General features: G+C 52.9%; 2 protein-coding genes across 2 annotated transcripts; both read left to right on the top strand.

The window, feature by feature from the left end:
- The first annotated feature begins 7,733 nt into the window (after window positions 1-7,733).
- On the top strand, window positions 7,734-10,698 carry C1QA (complement C1q A chain). Its single transcript, XM_039230268.1, has 3 exons — window positions 7,734-7,814; window positions 8,672-8,841; window positions 9,889-10,698. The coding sequence occupies exons 2-3, from the start codon at window positions 8,679-8,681 to the stop codon at window positions 10,461-10,463; spliced, it is 738 nt and encodes a 245-aa protein (XP_039086199.1). The 5' UTR covers window positions 7,734-7,814; window positions 8,672-8,678; the 3' UTR covers window positions 10,464-10,698.
- A 3,257-nt stretch (window positions 10,699-13,955) lies between these two features.
- Window positions 13,956-18,413, top strand: C1QC (complement C1q C chain). The gene is made up of 3 exons (XM_039230750.1): window positions 13,956-14,076; window positions 14,375-14,556; window positions 17,571-18,413. The coding sequence occupies exons 2-3, from the start codon at window positions 14,376-14,378 to the stop codon at window positions 18,125-18,127; spliced, it is 738 nt and encodes a 245-aa protein (XP_039086681.1). The 5' UTR covers window positions 13,956-14,076; window position 14,375; the 3' UTR covers window positions 18,128-18,413.
- The last annotated feature ends 4,272 nt before the right edge of the window (window positions 18,414-22,685 follow it).

Raw genomic sequence — 22,685 nt, 5'->3', positions numbered from 1 at the left:
CTTTGTACCATGGATGTCCCTCTGCTCGATGCCATTGCACAGAACTAGCCCAGACCCTACCTAGCCACCAGGATGGGCTGGGGAAGTACGATTCACCTGTGTCTCCAGATGTGCAAGAGCTCCTAATATCTCTCCACGAGTGACAAACATTTCAGACATCACACCTATGACGATTCCTGAGCGCACACAATCCTGGGAGAGTCAGTAGAGAAGAAGACACCAAGGCCTTGGACCCTGGAGTCAGATCTGGGTTCAAATCCCAATCCCACTGCCAAATGAGTGACGTCCTGGCTCCGTAAGTAGTGAGCTCCCCATCACAAGAGGTATACGAGCAGAAAATGGATGACCCCTTGGGTCATCAACATCATCATTGTACGTTAATGTGTGGATCTTCCAGAAGACACCTACATTTTATTTACTTCTAAATTATGTTTTATTGAGGTAAAATTTACATACATTGAAATGCATATAACTTAAATGTACCATTTGATGAATTTTGACAAAAGTATACATCCATGTAACTGACACTTTGGTTAGGATATAAACTATTTCTATGGCCCAGAAACTGTCCTCACGCCCCATCCCTGCAATGTTAAAGCGCAATGCTTAGTGCCGAGAGATGATGGACCTTCAGCAGGGTCTGGACAAACAGGAAGTGAGCGAGGTGCCTGGGGCACAGCATTTTAAGCAGGTGCTCACTCTTGGGGTCGATTCTGCCCTTGCACGATCCTGAGAGAGAATGCCTCCAGAAATTTTGCTTTCGGGGAGCTTCACTCTCTTATCCTAGGCCCAGTGCAGAATTTCAGGCAAGACAGGAGACATACGTGCCTGAGAGAAAGAGGGCCATTCCTGAAGCCTTTCAGATCATATATCATAAGGCCAACCATATCCCCAAAAGGCTGACCAGGTAAGGATGAGCCCCCAGGGGGACTGAGCCTTGGCTTGGCAGCACATGGCCACAGTGATGCTATGGGCATATCTTGATGCTTTCTGAAAACAGTTCCTATTCACTGAACACCTACTAAGCACCAATCATTTTAGGCACTTCATGCATTGTCCAGTTGTCAGTACAAGCCTAAAAAGTATGTATTTTTATCCCCATCTTTCAACAAGGAAACTGAGGCTCAGGAATGTGGGAGCTGATCAAGTCACATAGGTGAGGACCAGCGGGACCCAGACTGAAAGCCAGTCCTCTCTGAGCCTAGCCCCTCACCCCAGTGCTCCAGACACAGGGGATACAGGCATACTGGGGAAGCATGAAGGTGCACCCCCACTCCTACTCTGACCCCTTTAGCCCCCCTAAACCTGAGGGATGAGGTCCCCAGCAGCTGGGGCCACTGTTCCCAGAGCCTCTTGCCTCGGCAGCCAGGGCTTGAGGCTCTGGCAGCCTTTCCCAGGAGCCCAGCGAGGTTGGTTTGCATACTACGCGTGTCATTTGCATACTACTTAGGAAAAGCCTTCGCTTTTCCCACCTGCAGCAAACTCCAGGCTGATTAGTTCTCCCCACATTGGAGAGTTAATTACTCTCCCGAGTAGACTGGGTGTTTATTTGTAATCAGCAGAGGGCTGGAAGGGGGTGGTGGGGAACAGGGCAGAAGCAGCTGTCATTAGCCTAAATTCCAGAGCAGCTCTGCAGGTGGATAAATGAGTGTGAGCTGGAGCACCCTAGACCTGAACCTGATCCTGGCTCTGTGCGGAGGCTTGCCATGTGACCCTGGGCATGCCCCAGCTCAGGGGAAGGAGAAGGGGTGATTGATGGTTGGACCTGAACTCAGGAGGGTATGGGACACAGTGAGTGAGCTGCTGGAGAGACAGAGTCGGGCCTCAGAACATCATAATGAAGAAAGCAGTGCCCAGAACCCAGTAGCCTGGGGAGGGAAGGGACTGAAACAGGACAGTGCCCATCCCAGACACCTTCCAGGACCATCCTCGGGTGGGGGTTGTGCGCAGAGTCCTGGCCCCAGGGACTGGAACAGTAGACACGTTCTGCTGTGTGACATGGGGAACCCACTGCCCTCTCTGAGCCTCGGTCTTCCCATGAGTGGGGCTAATGACCTGGTGGAGAATTCTATGAGCCAGGCAGGGGTTGTGAGAAACCTAAATCTCTACTCAAATGTCAGAAATGTTTCTGGATTCCCAGGTTGGAAATGTCTCATCTCCAGGGGAGATTTAGTGACCTTCCCTCCCTCCTACTCCAACCCAATATATCTGGACTTCAATATATCTCCCGCTTCATTGAGGTCTTCTAGACCCTTCAGCCCCTGATCTCTTCTTGTCAGATACAGAGAAGTCATGTCCAAAGGTGGACCCGGCCAATGTGTCAAGGTTGGAAAGATCGTCAGTTGCAGTCAGAGCTCCAGAAAGGTGCTGACTTGCCTGCCTGGGGTCACCCTGGCTACCTGTGATCAATGCAGAAGCCAGAGTTCTGGAGCAGAAGGGAGGGGTGCAGCCCAGGTGATGGTGTCCTCAACCTGGTCCCCCAGATGACTCTGACCCAAGGGAACCACTGCTTTGGTTCAACTCCTTCTTCGTTTTTACAGATGGAAAGACTGAGGCTCAGAAGGGTGATTTCTCCAATGACGCTCAGCAGAGCTGGAAATAGAACCCAAGTCCCCTGGCTCCAGCCCATAGTGGCCTCTCCTGATGAAAGTCTGGGGCAGAGACAGATAGCCCAGAGGACAGCCTGCCATGGCAACGACACAGGGGTCATGGTGAAGAAATGCAGCTGGGGTCCTTGGCTAGCCCACAACAGCGGTAACGGGGACCCTAGGTAGGGACAAAGGCTCATGTTCACCTCATGGGAGGCAGAGAGGAGCCATTCCCTCGGTCCACACTTGTTTCCCAAGATGGGCTTCCTAGTGCTCGCTTCGGCAGCATATATACCAAGATTGGCTTCCTAGTGATTCCGGGAGGTACAGGACAACGGCCACCAGGCTGTGGCCCTCTGTAGGCTGCCAGAGAAAGTATAGTTCAAATAGTTTTTAGTACAGTGTGTCCCATGCATACTGATGGTTATCTGAACTCAAATTTAACTGAACATCTGGTAGTTTTATTTGTTAAAATCTGACAACCTTAGTCTCATGAGCAAGTCATCTCACCTCTCTGAGCCTCAGTTTCTTTACCTTTGATATGAATTGAAATGCTACTCTGTTAGGATACTGTGTAAATTAAGTGGGGTGATATATGCAAACTGCCCAACCCAGGGGAGGTAAATTTGTGACACCAGCAAATCTTGCCTTCAGAGCGCCCCTACCCAATCCTTTTCCCCCTCCACACTCCTCTCCCTTTCAGAGTCTCTGCTGTAGAGCCCCGGTCCCTAGGGTGCCGGCAGAACGTCTTCAGAAAGGTTTCTGATGTGGTAGAAATAACTCTCCACCTGCTGGCTGTGTGACCTTATGAGAGAGAACACTTACCCTCTCTGAGCCATGGTCGCCTCATCTATAAAAGAGGCTGGTCCTAGTACTAGCTGTCTGGAGTTGGGACAATGAAATGAGGCAGTGTATTAAGTACTGGCAGCAAGCCTAGTGGTGGGGCTTACTAAGAAGTGAGTGACGGTTAACATCTTGCGGATGCACCAAGTTACAGCTCCAATTTCAAAACACCCCAAGACGGCAATGCCTGCAACCCGTGGACAGAATGGGTAACGTTGGAATTTCAGGCCAGGTGATGGGCAGATGGGGGAGATCATTTCTGCATGGCTGGGGGCAGGGGCACTTCCCTTGTTCCACCTGCAACCCTGGCATCATGTAAGCTCCTTGGAAGGGGGCACCCCTCTGGCCTTCTAGGTGCCACGCCCCCTGCTGTGGGTCCCACTAACCCTCAGAACCCAGGGCCGGGCCACCACAAGGCAGAGGCACTATGTCCTTGAGTCTTCCACAGCCTGCTCTGTCTGCGTCCCACACTCTCTTGATCCCCTTCATCTTTTTACCTCTCACCTGCCTGCGTGCTTGATGGCTTCGATTAGCACCTTTCCTGCCTGTCCCCACTGGGTCTCCCTGTTGTTGGGAGGTTCTCTCGGGCTCCACCTGGCCCCTCGGGGCATCCAGGATGCTGGGCTCTGGCTGGCACCAAGGTTACAGGGAGCTTGTTTTCTCTCTGTTTTTCTTCACCCTCCCCCAACGAAATCACTTTTGCCTCGTTTTGTCTTCCTTTCCCATTTTCTTTCCCAAACTTCTCAACTGGCCACTGCGCCCAGGCCCCCTGACCGGCCAGTAGGGGAAGAAGGAGGAGACAGGACTTTTGTTAAGTGCCTGCCCCGCACCAGGGACAAGCTATGCTTGTCACAGTTTGAGGCCCTGATGGTCACTGCAGACACAGGATTCTCTCGTGCAAGAGCACACAGTGAAAGGAGGGCAGATGGTGAATTTGAACCCACACCGCCTCTCATCCCCCCAACAAATTATTTGTTTACAATCCCCTCCGTTTTTCATAAGACAATCCCCCAAAGCGCTTTTATCTGCCGAGAGAGGCAAAGAAGAAAGAGTGTGCACTGAAGATGAGTGTCAGGCTCTGACAGCTCTCCCTCCCCAGTTCCCACGCCCCCAACCTTGCCAAGGAGAACCCTGATCCTATGGGGTGGCGAAGAAGGAGAATACAAGGAGAGACCCTGGAAGGCCCAGGAGGAGGGGAAGGATTTATCTCCCAAAAAAAGACGGGACTAAGACAATCTCCATAATAGAAAGCAAGGGGGAGTAGAGGGGGGAGAAGGAGAAAAAGAAGTTCAGGCAGAGAGGGTCCAGGTTTGCGGTTTTTTTGAGGGAGGGGGTGTTGAAGAGAGAGGTGTGTGGCAGGGATGAAGAACAGGGTACAGCTATGCCTCCTTCGTGGTGCTCGAACAGCGCAGCAGAGAATGGACTGCGAGCACGCGTGGGGGCTGGGCAGGTAGAGGGACTTGTACCAGCAGCTCTAGTCACCTTGACCAAAAATACCCACCAACGGGGAAGGGCTAGATAAGGTGTGAGAAGTGCATACAATGGAACACTACTCAGCAATAAGAAACGAACAGACACACACAATCACACGGATGAATCTCACAAGCATGTGACGGACGGGAGAGGAGCCAGGCACAAAAGACCACATACTGAATGATTTCTATTTACGTGAAGTTCAAGAACAGGCAGACGTGACCAGTGGCGACAAAAATCAGAATACTGTTCACTCTGGCAGTAGGGGGAGCCCTCGGCAATCTGCTGGGGTGAAGGAAATGTTCTATCTTGATCTGGGAGGTGGTAAAGGGTGTGTATTCATGCGCATGAAAAGCCACTGAGCGGTGCACTTAAGATTTCTGCATTTTACTGTATGTAAATTACACCTCATTTTTTTTAATGAAAAAAAAGAAATACAAGAACTTCAGAGCCACGTTATATAACAGTTGACTATCTGCATTTTGCCTAATAAGATTCAGAGAGAGAAAGAGTTACAAATACCAATTTAAATAAGATAGGAGGATGCCACTGTCACTGTACACCCTCAAGGAGCCTATTTCTGGAGTGAGCATGGACAGGGACACCTGACTGTCCCCAAGTGTGTCTCAGATCCCATGAGCCCCCCATGGCTGAAACACCCCAGCACTGTATGATTCCAGTCTTCAGAGATTCAATTCCTGTTTTTGGGGAGGTGAGGGGGGGATATACATTAGCCAGCTGGAACCCAGCTGAAGAAAGAGAACTCTGTTCTAAGGTCAAAGCCCAAACTGACAGCATAGAACTATAGAGAAGTGATCATATGGTCTCCTACGTAGTGCATTCCTAAGATTTTTTCTACAGGGATAATAATATTGATCATTTACAATTTTTACCTAATATACTGATTTTTGGAACCCAACTGACCCTCGGGTGAGATGTGACTCCATCATAATGAATTTGAGTTTTTGATTCTTGCCCAGACTCCAAACTACACCTGGGCTTCGTGTCATGACCCTTACAGGTATTACAGGGTGGGGGCTCTCACCCCTCAACTCCTGCCTCCCCTCCAGGAGTCCAAGCCCCAGAGAAGAGGAGGAATACCATCTATCCTCTCTGATGGAAGGTGTCCCTGTTGTGACATTCATGGGGCTATCGCTGACCCATTTACTTTCACACTAATGGTATGTTTATTACTATCGATGGCTTTTATTTCTTTGGCAGTGTTTATACTCTTGCAACCGCCTGATAAGTAAAATCACCCAACACTTGGAAATAAGGCAAATAGATAACCTGAGTCCTTTCAAAGTCAAATTAAAACATTGTCTAACAAGCCCTCCTAAGGGTCATCTGACACTCTAGGGGAATGTCACTTCGCTTGACTTATTATTTACTATTGATCAAGGCCCTAGTTTCGTAAAGATCGCTGTTGGCTGGTATAAAACTGATAAGTTACAAATCATTTTTGGCCGGTGGAGAAATCATGCAAATGATTTCTTTCCAATAAAGAAGATAACCCCCAACGCTATGATTTTATTGTCCTACAAATATTAACCAGTTTTGCATCTAACTTCGCAAGCTTATGAATATTCAAGAATTTGAGTTTTGAGGTTATTGTTGTTTTTGTTTTTGCTGAAATTCTCACTTCTTTCTATCCACATATAGGTGCACATAAATATTTTCTTCTCACGTCCTTCATTGAACTAGCTCTGTCATCTTGCCGCTTCCTTCATTAATAAGCTGCAAAAAAAAACCATTCACATGAACTCACTATATGTTTCTCTAAGAATGATGTATTTAAAGTTTTCTCAAAGCAAAACTATGCTTTGAGAAGGCTTTCACAGTATTTGGTTTTTCTTCTTGTCAACTCTGGTACTTTCTATGTAACCTTGGGCAAGCGTTTCTGTCTCTGCTCTTTATGTAACATGTGCTATTTCTTCTTTTTTCCCTTTTTTATTTAAAAAATGTATTTTGTTTTATTTTATTTTTATTAAATTTTTTTAAATGTCCATTCATTTTTAAGAGAGAGACAGGGAGAGACAGAATGTGAGTGGGGGAGGGCAGAGAGAGAAGGAGACACATAATCCAAAGCAGGCTCCAGGCTCTGAGCTGTCAGCACAGAGCCCAACGTGGGGCTCGAACCCACGAACCGTGAGATCATGACCTGAGCTGAAGTCTGATGCTTAATTGACTGAGCCACCCAGGTGTCCCTGTTGTTGTTTTTTGAATGTTGATAAAAGCTAATTATTAAATGTTCATCATGTGCCAAGTTTCATATGTATTTTATGCCATTAAAATGTTCTAATAATCTGATGAGGTAGAATCTGTTGTTCCCAGTTTACGAATAAGAAAACTGAGGCACCGGGAGGTTAAGTAACGTCCCAAGGGCAGCTAGGAAGTGGCCAGTCTAGAAAGCTGATTACTCAGCTTCTCATCACTACCGCACCGTCCTTTGTATTTTTCTGTATTTTCCAAGCTTTTGACGGTGAATATGTGTTGCTTTCATAATCATGAAAAAGTCATACAAGTTCCTGACTTTTTAAAAAATTCCTTCTGCCCTAATGTTCTAGGCTTCTCTGGTTCTCAGCCCCCCCGCCCCCGGACCTCCCCCAGGACCCCACCCCATCACCTCCGTCTTTGCCAACCCGTCTTGCTGTCCCTGCCCCCACGCCGGCTGGGGCTGGGGTAGGACATTCAGTGTCCCGGTCTTGCTGAGGTCTGCTTAAAATGTCCCTGGTAGGCTTCTGGCCCCTGGGCCGATGCTGGGGGCAGGTCCAGGGAAGGGGAAGGGGAAGTAGGAAGGGATGTGAAACTTGGCCACAGCCGGGCAGGCACCGCCCCTGCTGGGTGTCCCACGGGGTCCCTGGGTGGAGGACAGGAACATCCAGTTGAACGGACCGCCAGCTGAGGCAGGTGAGGCCAGCGCCTGATGGGGAGGGGGCCAGGGGAGCTGACCTGGGAGGCTGCACAACCGAGGCAGAGGGAGGGGGACGCTGGCTGCTGGTTCGGTGCCAGGACAGGGTTGCAGGCAGCACTGATCCAAGGCCCAGAACAAGTGAGTGAGGGGACCTTGATTCCTTGGGTTTGGGAGATGGTGGGAGGCAGTAACACAGACCCATCAGCTCTAGCCAGAGTCCCTAGGTTTCCGTCCCCCAGAACACAGGAAGCTGGAGAGAGGCTAGGGGCGTCAGAGCCAGCAGACGGGTCCCGTAGAGGGTACAGTGGGTGCTGAAAGGGGCCGACTGCTTAGGGGAGTGAGCACATGTGTTGTGTCAGGGGGTCGTGAATGCCTGTGTGTACGCACAGCTCTGCCATTTGGGTGACAGAGTGTTAATTAAATAAGGCGTAGGTGATCAATAAATATTTGTTCCATGGGATTGATCATCTGTAGGAGTACGCGAATGTGTGCGTCTGGGTAAGTGAGGGATGGAGTCTACTTGGGTGTCATTCGGTGCCTCCAGGAGGGTGTCGTGGATTCTGGGTTTGCTCGCTGTGTTGTGTAGGTGCAGGATGAGAGGCTGTGTTTGTGTGTCTGAGTAAGTAACCAGAGGGGTGTGCTCAGCTGTGTGTGTGTATCTGGGCAAATTTCTGGTTCTTCGTATGTGTGTGGGGTCCCTGGAGCTGGGGGGCAGGCAGACTTGGGAGGCCCTTGAGGGAGTGTCTGTGCATCAGTGGGGGGTGTGTGTACCTCACTATGGGTGTGGAGTTCAGGTGCGTGAGTTGAGTGTGTGTGAGTGTGTGATGCCCAGCTCAGCCTCACGTCTCCACAGTGGCACCATGGAGGCCCCCTGGGGCTGGCTGGTGGTCTGTGTGCTGGCCACATCCCTGACCTTCACAGTGACCCAGGACGTGTGCCGAGCACCAGATGGGAAGGCTGGGGCCCCAGGAAAGCCTGGCCGACCTGGACAGCCAGGCCTCAAGGGGGAGCAAGGGGAGCCAGGTGAGTACCTGCGTCTGGACCCCAGCCCCTCCTCCCTTGGTCTGGTCTGGCCTCCGTGCCAAGAAGCAGCAATCCGGCTGGGCTCCCATGTGATGTCCATGCACTCTGCACTTGGTCCCAGGGGCTAAGGGGGACTTAGCCTTAGCCTTCTCTCTGGACGTTTCCCCAGGCTGCCAGGCCCCTCCATATCCCCCTTAGTGCGTGAGTCCTCTTTCTTCAGCCTTGCCTTCCTTCTCTGGAGGAGGGACCACTACAAGCAAGGAAAAGAAAGGTCTTGGAGCAGTGCACAGTCCTGGGCTGTTGCTACGTTACCCGCGTGAATAAGGTGCTAGCCTTTAGACTCAGGAAACTTTTCCTGCTATGTGACCTCAAGCAAGTTACTGACCCTCTCTGAGCCTCAGTTTCTTCATCTGTAAACCGAAGAAATAACCCTGCCTGGCACATAGAGGATCAATGAACGGCAACTGTCCTTCTGGCTCCCTTCCAGCCATCCCCACACCCAACTCTGTCCTGCTTCCCCATCCCCAGCCCCTTCAGGCTTCAGAAACTCACATTCTAGAGAACAGGTTGAGAGTGAAGGAAAAGGGAGAGGAGAACATGCCCAGAGTGAGAGAAGGAAGTCTCAGATGATCCCCTTGAGTCTCCCCGTCCACAACAGCCCAGAAAGATCTACAGAGACATTTGCAGTCATTTGCATCCGGGCATCCTGTATGTAGTCCCGACCTCAAGAGGCTGGGGTCCGTGGCCTGGCAGGGTGTGGGGTACAGGGCTGCCGGGCAGAACAGGGAAGGATCCAGTGTCTGCTTTTGCTGGAACCTGACGGCTTCCCAAGTGCCTGTTCGCACTCCTCTCCACTGGATAGATAAAGGAGTTGCAGCTCAGAGGGTGAGACATTTGCCCAAGGTCACACAGCCAGCCAGGATCAAGGTCGTGAAGGCCCAGGCACTCCCCCGTCCTCCACTGCACAGCAGCCAGGGTCCCAGTCAGCTCCCTGAGGACCAGTGAGCGCTGGACTCTCACTCCAGATCCGGGCTTTCTCCCCCACAGGGGCACCTGGCATCCGGACGGGCATCCGGGGCCAGAAAGGAGACCAGGGGGACCCCGGCCCCCCCGGCCACCCTGGCAACATGGGCTTCCCTGGGCCCAGCGGCTCCCCAGGTGCCCCTGGCATCCCGGGAGTGAAAGGCATCAAGGGCAACCCAGGAAACATCAAGGACCAGCCACGTCCAGCCTTCTCGGCCATAAGGCGGAACCCACCCATGAGTGGCAACATCGTCATTTTCGACACGGTCATCACCAACCAGGAAGGCCCGTACCAGAACAACACAGGCCAGTTCGTCTGCGCCGTGGCCGGCTACTACTACTTCACTTTCCAGGTGGTGTCCAAGTGGGACATCTGCCTGTCCATCGTGTCCTCTGCAAGGGACCATGCCCAGCGCTCCTTGGGCTTCTGTGATGCCAACAGCAAGGGAATCTTCCAGGTGGTGTCCGGGGGCACAGTTCTCAAGCTACAGCGTGGGGATCGGGTCTGGATTGAGAGAGACCCCGCCAAGGGCCGCATTTACCAGGGTTCTGACGTAGACAGCGTCTTCAGCGGCTTCCTCATCTTCCCGTCCACCTGAACCAGGGGAGGACCCTCCTGCCCCTGGCCTCACATGCTTCTTTGCTGTGGGACTCTGGCCCACTCACTCTACCTCTCTGGTTTCTCTGGTCTGCTCTGCATGGGGGTGCGGTTGCTTGAGCTGCCTAAAGGGAGAGGGCTGGCTACCAGAGCCCCTAGAACTTGCCGCTCACTGCACACTGTAAGAAGATTGATTTCTTAGAACTCTTCCTAGAATAAATACCTGAGTCCCTGTCTGTTGAGCATGTCTGTTGAGTTGCCACACTGGGCACTGGGAGGGAGCGTAAGAATGACAATTACAGAGTGCTTACGAGGCAGGCCCGTATTCTGTATTTTACAGCAGATCCTGGGAGTCCTAGGACCTCTGGCCACCACTTACCAGTTGGCCAACCCTGTGCATATTATATAACTTCAGTGAACTCAGTTTCCTTATCTGATAAATGGGAATAAAAATGGCACCCACTTCAAAGGGTCGTTGGGAAGACTGAATGACTTAATATATGAAAACTGCAGAGCAGCTCCTGATTCAGAGTAAGGACTGTGTATGTAAGTCTTGGGCATTATTATATTTTGTTTAATGTGTACCGCTGAGGGGTGAAGTGGGTATCACGACCCTATTTTATAGGTAACGAAACAGGTTGGAGCCTGGGGGTAGATAGAAAGCCCAAGATCAGTGTGTAAGGAGAGGAGCTGAGATTTGAACCTGAATCTTACTAGTACCCAAGCCTGCGTGTTTTACTGTGACCCTTGCCAGCCTCCAAGCCACAGCCTGACACATGCTTTCCAACCTTGAACCAGAGAGACATGGGCAGGACTCAGAGGGAGGGGGCAATTGGCTCAAGGGGGGCCAGCAGTCTTCCCCGGAGGCAGGTTTCCTGAGTCCAGCCCTGGGCTTCCACTGAGGCAGGAATGGAGGCTGGGGCTGCTGCGTGCAGGGCATCCCTCCCGGGCTGCGACTGACAAGGTCTGGAATTCTCATGGTGTGTTCCCAGCATCCCACTTAGCCTGTCCTGGAACCGCTTAGAAGCAGGAGCCTCACTCTGTCCTCTGTATGTGAAGACCACAAGGAGACCAGGAGTTCAGTCCTAAGGCCGTCCAATGCCCTGCACATTTTCTCAAAGGAAGCCGTCCGTACTTTGTGCTGTGTGCACGCCACACACCTGCACACCACGCACGCACACCCATCTTCCTCAAGATGCATGTGGACCCACATTCCTGGACAGAAGCCTGTCCACTGCCTACTGAAGCACGGGCATGGGGATCCCCTTCCTCAGCCCACATCCCACCCAGTCCCCTGGACGCACCGTGCTCACCCCTGGACATGCACACTAGTCACACCGTCAGACCCACAGATGTACTTGGGATACAGGTGAATGCAGGTGTACACGCCCTCCTCACCCTCCAACATGCACATGCCTTAGAAATGCCCTGTTCTCCCACATGCTGACCCTCTCACACCCTCCCAACTCACACCGGGCCATCCTCTGAGCCACTGAGACTATCTCTCCCACCCACTAACTGAAACACAAGCAGCCTGGGAGTCCTCACATATCACCGCCTCCCCAGTACCCTGGCCTCTGACATACTCCTGGGGCTGCCTTGTCCCCACCAGCAGCCTCTGGGGGTGGGAAGAAGACAGTGGACCCTCTGCAGCCCCAGCATAGTGCTGGACTCCTCACGGCCTCTCTGCCTCCTTCAGGCCTCCACTCTGCCCCAGCTCTCTGCCTCCCTCCCACAGACTGGGAAAAGAAACCCTCTCTGAGTACCTGCAATGTGCTGGACATTTCCTAGCCATCGATGCATTGGATCTCAGCAAGCCCTCTTAACTGAGGTTCAGAGGAAAGAGATCCCTATCCAAGGTCACACTGTCAGAAAGTGGCAGGCCCTAGATTTGAACCAGCTCTGCCTGACCCCAAAGTGGAGAGCCCCTTTCGTTGCAATGGGACTCAAATGTCAGGATTGAGGGCCCCATAAGTGGTGGGAGAGACCAGGCTACAGGAGTGTGAGTACAGGGAGTGTCTGGGTGCTCCTTATTCTAAGTTCCACCCACTCGCACACCACCCCCTCCCCTCCCCGGCGTTCCGTCCCCTCCCCCCATCTGCCTGGGAGGAGGGACTGGCAGAGCCAGGCTGGGGCTGGCTGCTGGGGCAAGGGCGGGCTGAGCATGGGCCGAGGCTGCCACCTGCTGGACAAGACAGACCCAGGCGCAAACGAGATGAGAAGACATGAGAACGGAAGATGGGATCCCCTGGTGCCATCTGGGTCCCCCGCCCAGACCAATGCTGTGTCTATATCATTTCTGCTCTTCCCAGCCCTCCACCTGCTGGGGCTTCCAGGGTCAAGGACATTCACCTCCGTGCATTCATCCCACACCCTGCAGCCCTGTGGAGGGGCAGATTGGGAGACTGAGGCCCTAAGGGCCAGTGAGTGGGGCAGGGACAGAGCCTGAAGGTCTGCTCCTGCCCGGCACTAGGCCAAGCACTGTGATGCATCATACACTGGGTCCTCAGCCCTGCCCTGCACGGGAGCTACTGGGACCCCTCATTCACAGAGGAGGACCTGATGCTCAGGGTCAAAGCCCTCACCCTGAGTGACACAGGTGGCAAGTGTGGGGTCAGGGCAGGAACCCTCTACTGCCTCCTCCTCAGAATCTCATAGGAGGTGATGAGGAAGAGAGAGGAGGAGCCTCTGGCAGCCTGGCCCCAAACAGCCACCCCTCACCAGCCACCTCAGGCTCCAAGACCAGACGCAGGGGTGCCAGAGCTGGTGCTGGCAGGGAGGCCGGGATCATCAAGGGCCCCAGCAAAGGAAGGGACACTGACGTGCAAAGCTTGGACCTCCGCCACCCACTCACCCAGTATACAGATGGGAAGACTAAGGCCTAGAGGAGCCAGTGGTTTGCTGAGGACCTCAGAGCATGGGAGTGGCAGGGCTGGAAGATCTGCCCACCACCGCAGTCTGCTTGCCATCAAAGCTTGCCCATCCTGTGTGCCTGCTCCCAAGTATAACCAATGGGAGGGGCAAATGGAAGTTTCTAGAATAAGGCCTGCCACTTGATAAGTGCATGTGAGGCTAAGCAGAGGCTAAGCAAGGCAAGATTCTGGACCCCAAGAATGCATTCACTGTGTAACTTTGGGTAAGGGCTTTCACCTCCCTGGGCCTCAGTTTCCTCATCTGTAAAGGGGGAGTTATAATTTCCTCCTAGGAATGTTGTAAAATAGCTGAGTCTCAGGCACAGTAAACGCCAGCATATAGAGATGGGCTGAACTGGACACACACACACATACACACACACACACACACACACATCCTTCACCAGATCCGGGGCAGGGGACATTTCCTCATTTCAGACGCTCATGATCCGGGGAGCGGGGTTGTGGGGGACGACACAGGGTCAGCCTGGCTTAGTGCCCAAAAGAAAGTATTGAGTCAGGAAAAATGATGGGAAAGGGGATGTGGGCCTGGGGGCAGGGGGAGCAGAGGGGAACGGGCCGCCCAGCCTGCTCTGGGCCCTCCCTGCTGTGTCCGCTCTGACACCGTGTCCTCTGGCTGGGGAGAGGGGAAGCAGATTTGCGGATATCGCTGTGACCAGACCAGAATCCTGCTACCTCCAGGTGAGACCAGGACCCCGGCCCGGGAGAGGGCAAATGGCAGTTTCCCCTACTGCCGCCCTGAAACATGGGGACAGCTTGATTTGTGAGAGGACGGAGGGTCCCCATCACTGCTGAGCTGAGGGCCCCGGGCTCAAAGAGGCCCATCCTCCATCCATCCTGTGGCCCCAGGTCCCAGGGGGCAAGGGGCCTGGGGAAGGGACCTATAGGCTCCTGAGGGCTGTCGAAGGACCAGTGAGGAGGGTGAGTGACGGGCCGGGACGGCCAGCTCAGCTCTCTCCCTGCCCAAATCCTTCCCCAGGATGGACACGGTGTCCAGCTCCCGGCCCCGCCTTGGACTAAACCTGCTGCTGCTCTTGCTGGCGCTGCCGCTTGGGGGCCAGGCCAGCACGAGCTGCTACGGGATCCCCGGGATGCCCGGCCTGCCGGGGGCCCCAGGGAAGGACGGACACCATGGCCTGCCGGGGCCCAAGGGTGAGCCAGGTGAGTCTGCTGGGCTGCTGGGGGTGGCAGTCACCTAAGGCCTGGGGGCGGCAGGCGGTGTCCATCTGGGGCTAACCTGGGGGAGGAGGACAGCGACTTAGTGGCAAGAAGTACAGTCCCTCGAGTCACACCTGCTCCCAGCCTTCCCAGCAGGCATAGCCCCTCTTTCCTCAGAGCCCAGGCCTCAGTCCTCCACGTTCCCCTCTTTGTGCCTCAGTTTCTCATCTGCCAACAGGTAAAGAACAAAACACCTGCCCCAGCAGGTGGCAGGGAGGATCTCAGGAGATGGTCCACCTGAAGACCTTTGGCAAACTCTAAAGTGCTGTGCTATCTTATTATAGATCCTCCACCACCTGCCTCGCAACACAGACCCCGGGATAGTGGGGGAGGGGAGGGGCCATGTAGGGAACACCCACAGTGCACAGATGGCCCAGCTTCAGTTCCCATACCTGTCACTTCCCTGTGCAGAGTGCCTCAGTCTCCTCATCTGTAAAATGGGGAGATAGTAGTACCTTCTGCACAGGGTGCTGGGATGATTAAGTTGAAACTAAAACAGCATCCGGCACAGGGTAGGTCTCAGCTATGTGTGTTACTGCTGTTGTCAGCACTGTTTCTATGGGAGGTCTGTGCTCACCTGGGATCCCGGGTAGCTGGGGGCATGGGGGGTGAGAAGTCAGGATTGCGGATTGATGGGGAAGCCCTAGCATGAGCAAAGGGGGCTGAGAACATGAAGGGGCACTGGGGCTGAGCAAGCGCTAGAGGCTGGGGCACCTTCTGTGTCAGAAGGTGCGTGTCTGGGGTGCAGGTGTCTCGAGCCAGCATGGGTGAGGCTGGGGTGAGTCTGGGCAGAAGTGATGTGGGGGTGGCAGAGGCAGAGGGGGTGGGGGAGGCCAGCGGCAAGGAAGGTCCTTGGGAATTTCCCCACTGTCATCTTCTCTCCTGGCAAGAGACTGGAATTTTGCCAACATTTCAGAAGGAATTCTCTAATTCAAGGTGAGCCAAAGGAGGCTCTCCGTTCTGCCATTTTTTGAGATCCTATGCCGCACGCTCCCTCTGGCCATCTCCCAGCGCAGTGGCTGATGGCCACCAATTATTGAGCTCCTACTATATATCAGCCATGGTTCCAAATGCTCAGCGTATGTTTACCTTACGGGGTAGATAAAATTGTTCACTCTCTTTTACAAGTGAGAAAACTGAGGCCCTTTTTAAAGCATCTGACTGCCATTTTACAAATGTCAAAGCTGAGGTTCAGAGAGATGGAGAAACTTGTCCAAAGTCACACAGTGGAATCCTGTCCAGCTCCCACGTGCCTTTGGTTACCACCTTCCCCTGCCTCTCAGGCCCCTCCCCGCTGCATGACTTCCCCCTCCCAATCAATTGCTGGAAGACTTGTGGAAGAATGAGACATGGCCCTGCGCCACTGACGGCCATCACCAGGAGCTGACCTTACCTCCTATGAGGCGCCCAGCACATGCATTCTCCCACTCCAAGCTTCTAGAAGCTCTCTGGGATCTGTCCTAGTACATCCTTTCCTCGATTAGGCAAGCAGCAGCTTGGGGAGGGAGGTCACCTGTCCAGGGTCGTACAGTTTTATCTTAGGTCTGTTGGATCCTAATCCCCCTCTCCTAACCCCAGGGCCTAAAAGGCTCACGAGCCACAGAGGATCTGTCACAAATGGTCTGCACAGATACCCAATCCTAAGGAGGTAGCAAGCGGCTGTGAGGGCTGCAAGAGCTGGCCAGAGAGGGCTTCCTGGAAGAGGAGACTAGAATCAGGCCCTAAACGATGAGTACAGTTTGGACTAGAGGAGAAAAATCTCACAGAGGCTCAAATAATCAGGGCTGTCACAGAATCATACGCTCTAACTGGGACTTGATTTTTGATCCTGACTCCGCCTCCTACCGGCTGCATGGCCTTGAGCAAGTCTCTGACCTCAGTTTCCTCATCTGTAACATGAGAGAATCTGAACCAGCCCAGGTGTCATCGGGGCTCCGGTGGGCCGCATAGGGCCAGGGGCGCTGGAGAAGTCAACCCCCTTGGTGGGGGCAGTTTCTGTTTGGCTCCATCCTGTGATTCCCACATGCCAAGCCTGTCAGGGGTAGTTCCATCTCAGGAAGGGATACAAGCATTGTGAGTCTCTGAGCTTTGTAAAATATTGAGGGCCCTCTTTAAAAAATAATACAAAATTACAGGTGCATTTGATTGAGGGGAAGGGGGCAGTTACACAAATCTACATATGCTACAAGATTGTATTAGAACTATACACACACACACCAATGAACGCATGTGCAACATGGAACTCTGTGGATTATCTGAAGGTCAGTTTTCCAGTTTTGATACTGTGCTTTAGTTATGCAAGACGTGCCACTCGGGAAAACTCAGCGAAGAATACACGGGCTCTTCTTGTCCTTTTTTTTTTTGGCAACTTCCTGTGAATCTATAATTATTTCAGCATAAAAAGCTGAAAAAAGTTTAAGCATAATGTGAGGCAAAGGGCCTTGAAGAGGCCAATGTAAGTTAATGGGACCTAAAGAGTAAGTTTTATGAGCCTTCCAGGAAATGGACCTCTGACCGATCTTCCGATTTTTTTCAAGAAACGCTAAGAAGCAACACTTTCAGCTGAGGTTTGGATCTGTTAATGTTGGGCTCTAAATAAAAAGCTTAATAAAAACACTGTGCAGGCCAAACAGAAGCCATGTGAGGTCACACACTGTCTGTGGGTTGACAGGACCCTGCCCGGCTCGGACACCTCCTGAGGCTGGCCAGTCCTGCCCTCCTCACTGTAAATGTGGAAACTGAGGCCAAAAGACAGGGGAGCACCTCGGTGCTCGGAGAGCAAGTCCACGGGGAGGCTCCCTCCCCTCTAACTCCCTGCCCGCTGCCCCCAGGTGATAGGCCATCTGGAGAAGGTTCCAGAGACTAAACTCTGGTGGAATGCCCCCTGGAGGACACCCCCAGGGTCCCTGTTCCTGTCCCTTGCCCCGTCACTTCCCTCCCACCTGCTCTCTCCTCAGGAATCCCGGCTGTCCCTGGAACCCGAGGCCCCAAGGGTCAGAAGGGAGAACCCGGCACACCTGGTCATCCCGGGAAAAACGGGCCCATGGGAACCGCCGGCAGCCCGGGGATTCCTGGCCTCATGGGGCCCCCGGGGGAGCCGGGCGAGGAGGGCAGATACAAGCAGAAGCACCAGTCTGTGTTCACGGTCACTCGGCAGACATCCCAGTACCCCACGTCCAACAGCCTGGTCAAGTTCAACGTAGCCATCACCAACCCGCAGGGGGATTATGACACAAGCACTGGCAAGTTCACTTGCAAAGTCCCAGGTCTTTACTACTTTGTGTACCACACGTCGCAGACGGCCAACCTGTGCTTGCAGCTGTACCGAAGTGATGTCAAGGTGACCACCTTCTGTGACCACCTGTCCAACAGCAAGCAGGTCACCTCGGGCTGTGTGCTGTTGAAGCTGCAGGTGGGTGAGAAGGTGTGGCTGGCGGTCAATGACTACAACGGCATGGTGGGCACTGAAGGTTCCGACAGCGTCTTCTCTGGCTTCCTGCTCTTTCCTGACTAGGCCAGTCAGGCCTCTTCCAGGCCCAGGGCCGCCCCACTTCTCTCAGCTTCCCTGCAAGAACCGCTGTGCCCAGGCCATTCTCCCCACCTGATGGACTCTTCCTCCAGGTAGCCCACCCTGACCTCCCTGCCCCAACCTCTCTCCCTCCTCTGAGCTCCTTCAGGAGTCACTGCTTTGAGACTTAACCAACACTCTCTAATACTGTCGATGGTTGTTTTCCAAGTCTCGGGAAAGGCAAGGTGATGTAATAAGTGAATAAATAAATAAATAAATAAATTGACAAATATTGCACGGCACAGGCTTCTCACTGCCAAGTCCTCAAAGAAGTGGGCCTCTCCATCCTCAGCTTTGCACCTGTCACAGCCATCCGTGGGCTTTAGACTCAGATGGAGCATCTACTTGGTATTCAGTTAAAGGTTTCTGCCACTGTTAAGACACTCAGTGTCCTGTGGCCATTTCAGCGAGAGGTGCTCAAGTGTGATTAATGGCCGCAAGAGGTCCCCAATGGGCCACCTGCTGTCCCTTGTTTGGGTGAGAGGTGCTACTGTCATTAAAGGTATCCATGCTTCCAGGTAAAAAAGGAGTGTTTGAATTCCCAGGCCTATGTTGACCTGTGTTGAATTTTGGTAGCACCTGTGGGCTCAGGTAAGCTCAATACAAAGAACAGATCTGTAATGAATATGTTCCCAATTAATCTGTGCCCAATTAATGAGTTCATTGGGGTGAATGAATGAATAATGGGTAAACGAGTGACTAAAAGCACAGTAAATGAATGAATGAATTTAAAAATCTTAAAAGCTTGTGTTTATTGAGCACTTACTATGCCCCAGGCATTATGCTAACCCATCTATTAAGTCATTAATATTCATCACCGTGCTCTGAGATGGGCATGAACCAGTGAGAAAGTGAGACTCTGTTTCCCCAGTTATCTAATCATCCCAAATACTGGCAAACTCTGGGAGCCTCCAGATCAACTAGAGCCATTGGGTGTTCAACGCCACCAGGCTTCCCCTGAAGACTCCTGACTAGCTGGCATGATCCTTGCTGGAGGATCAGGAGGCTGGACACGGGCCACAGCACCTTCACTGTGGTGACGCTGAGAAGGGTTGACCATTCAAGTTCAAAAATTATAAAAGCATAATGTTCCTGTGGAGATGGCCAGTCCAGCCTCGGAGACCAGGGAGACCCAAGGTTTGCTCAGGCCTCAGAGAACCTGCTCCAGCCTGGCTGGGAGCTCAGCTTGGTTCCGCAAGGCCCCATGGAGCTCACAGATCCACCAGCCCACCGAGGTGAGCTGTCAGAGCGGCGGCTGCAGCCCCATTCCACAACTACCGCCACCTGCTTCGGCTCCTTTGTTCGTGAAAGGAGACATTTCACACCCTCCATGGCTTTGTCGTGGTCCTACACAGCCCCCCATCCCACTCACACTAATCCTCACCCGTCTGGATAATACACACTCAACTGTCAGGCTTTGGCACAAAGATCACCCCTCCTCCACGGAGCCTTCCCTGATTCTCCCATTTGTGTCCCCACAGTGCCCTCCAGAGCCTTGGACCACAAACTCCTGTCTTTTTAGAGCCTAGGCTCCCCAACCTGGTGGTACAACAAGACCATCTGCAGATTCGTTTCCAGAAAAAAAAAAAAAAAGATTTCTGGAATCAAGGCTTTTTTCGTAAAAGTTTGGGGAAGACGGGGCTGTGGGTGAGTAGGTGGTTGGCCAGGTGAAGTCAAAGCACATGGTCCTCGGGGCTCCTGGGTGGCTCAGTCAGTTAAGCATCCAACTTCAGCTCAGGTCATGATCTCTGGGTCCATGAGTTCGAGCCTCACATCAGCTCCCTGCTCTCAGCGCAGAGCATGCCATGGATCCTCTGTCCCACCCCCCTCTGCCGCTCCCCCACTCGCACATACGTGCTCTCTCTCAGAAATAAATAAACATTTAAAAACTACAGCACATAGTCCTCTAACTGGCTTTCATGCATTTACTCACTGACACGTCTGCCTTCCCCACTGGGCGGTGAGCATCGCACTTTGATGCACGCCTGGCACATCGTAGGGGCATGATGCCAGATGGGAAGGAAGGAGGGCTACACACACACACACACACACACACACACACACGAGTGGGAAGAAGGGCCTAGGGACCCAGCCTCGTTCATAGGGTGTCTCTGGCCGGGTCATAGGGCCACTTTCTTCATGACTCTTCTCCATCAACCACTTAGCAGTCCGCCCAGCAGCGCCCCGAGTGATACAGCTTTCTTCTCATTTCTCTTTTGTTTAAAAAATCAATACACTGTTTATGTAGGCCACAGTGTCAGATCAGAAACCTGTACTTTGGAAGCGACAATTTTTGTGCCATTTTTATTTTCCGTAATTGTTTCCTTGTTGTTCTCTCTTTGTCGGGGGAGACATGCCTTTGAAAATGCCAGCTTGTCTGCTGGACTGAGGGAAACCTGGTGAGGTTTCCCCAGGGGTGGAGGTGGGGGGAGGGCAGGCCAGGAAGGGTGGGACCAGAAGAATTATAAGACATGCCAAGCCGCCAGGAATGCCTTTCGGACCACAAGATGTGGAGGGCTTATAGGTTTCTTCTCCCACCCTGGGTAGGGATCATCCCCTCTGTACCAGGGATGCGAGGCAATGATTTTACAGACACAGAGACCAGCTGGCTCCTGTTGAGAGGTCAAGGTCCAGAGACCCCTCCGCGCCTGGTGTCTGATCCGGGCATCACTCCCCGGGCACCTGGGCTCCAAGAACTCACCCTTCTCTTCCTATATATAGCACTGTTCCCAGGTTTGCACTGGGGGCCTACCAAAAGCTGGGCCCTGCACATGCCAGGTTACCTCACTGGCCCCCCACAACCCATGCTCCCCATCCACATATGGGGAGACAGAGGCCAATAAATGCTCCTGAGGCCACACAGCCGGAAAAAGGCAAAGGTGGGATTTAAACTCAGGAGAGGCTGATTCCAAAAGCCTATGCCCATACTCCCCTCCCTGCTTCTTTTGGTTCTTAGTTCCAAACCGTCTACCCCAAGCTCAAGTTCACCTATTCCCATTGCCACCAGCCATCAACGAATTAGAAGCCCAGGCCTAAGTGGCCCTCGGGAACCCACAGAAGGAGCCTGGACCCGCAACCTAGGACTCTACAATTTTGTCACTTCAGAGACCAGCTGGTATAGAGCTCCACCCTTCTCCCCACTCAGAACACACTGCCTTTCCCTCCTCATCTAGCCCGAGTCCCTTCGCATCTATAGTTGGCTGAGTCCAGAGACCTTTTTGTTTTATCAAACAAGTCTCTTTCCCTAACACCCACTGCTGGTAACACTTAATTTCCATCAATCAGCATCCACAAGCCCAAAGATATTCTATCTCCAAGCACAGATGTCAAGTAGGGCCCTCCTGCCCTGGTACTGGCTGGACAACCATCCCTGGGAGGGACCTCACAGTGCCTTACGTGCAGCCTCAACAAACAGGCTGATGCTGCGATATTTGCTCTGAGTTCTGCACCTGCCGCTCATATGAGGTGTGGGCTCCGGCCATCCCCGCTTTTTTCTGACTTGTATCACACATGCAACCACGTATCATTCAATGTTGAGCACCAGTCTCCCTGGTAGAAGGAATTCCCCACGGGGCCAAGAACCGTGGCTGGTTTGCTCGTGGCTGTGTCTCCAGCACCTGGCACGGAGAGGGTGTGATAAGTGTTTATTCTTTCTCCCCTCTGGGCCTCAGTTTCCCATACCTAAGGGGAGGGGAAGGAGCTGGGTGACCTCCAAGCCTTTCTCCAGCCCTGACTTGGTGTGATTCCAGGATCAACAAGCGATAAGCCCCTGCCTGTGCCCATTATCGTCGTCAGCTTCGAGCTCTGCTGGAAGCAGAGGAAGGGCTATAAATAAATAATGACCACATTTAAAATTCATTATTAGATAATTTTCTGAGAACAGGGCGAGAGCAGAAGTGCAGAATGGGAAGGAGGCAGAAAAGATGAACCCAGAAAAGGGAAGCCTGAGACATGGCGTGACATTAACAATTGACATGTGCAGTGCACTCTATGGCTTGCCCTCTGAGATCCCAAATAAACTTCCCGGTGCCCCATGCCATCTCTAGAGCAAGTATAGTCCCATCATAGAGCAGAGGAAATTGGGGCTCCCTTGGGTTCTCTTGGCTGAGAACATTTAGATGCCCGTTTGAGACTCAGGAACCAAACTCTCTGATGAGTGGCAGTGCCAGGACACGAATCCAGATTTCTGACTCCAAATCCAGTGCTCGGGCACAAGGACAGCCATGTTCTCGTTTCAGTGAGGAACTGCTATGTCTGCTATAGGGGATCACAAGGTCAGGGGCCTTGGCACACAAGCCACCAGTTGCGGACATTCTCCCCGGACAGCCTGTTTCCCCAACAGCTGCTGAGCTGGCGAAACCCAACTGGCCACCGACCCACCCCACTTACAGTAAACCCCTCCAGATTGCAGAAATGGGGCCTGAAACCACCAGATGGGCTGAGAGTGGAGGGGGCCGTCCTGCTGGGCCCAGGGGAGGGGGCCCTGGGGGGAGGCCCTTCCTGT

This window comes from Hyaena hyaena, unplaced genomic scaffold (genome assembly GCF_003009895.1).
Source record: "Hyaena hyaena isolate Hyena2069 unplaced genomic scaffold, ASM300989v1 scaffold_3, whole genome shotgun sequence".
NCBI classification, from domain to species: domain Eukaryota; kingdom Metazoa; phylum Chordata; class Mammalia; order Carnivora; family Hyaenidae; genus Hyaena; species Hyaena hyaena.
Note: the sequence above shows the minus strand (reverse complement) of the source record. Positions and strands in the feature narration are given on the sequence as shown.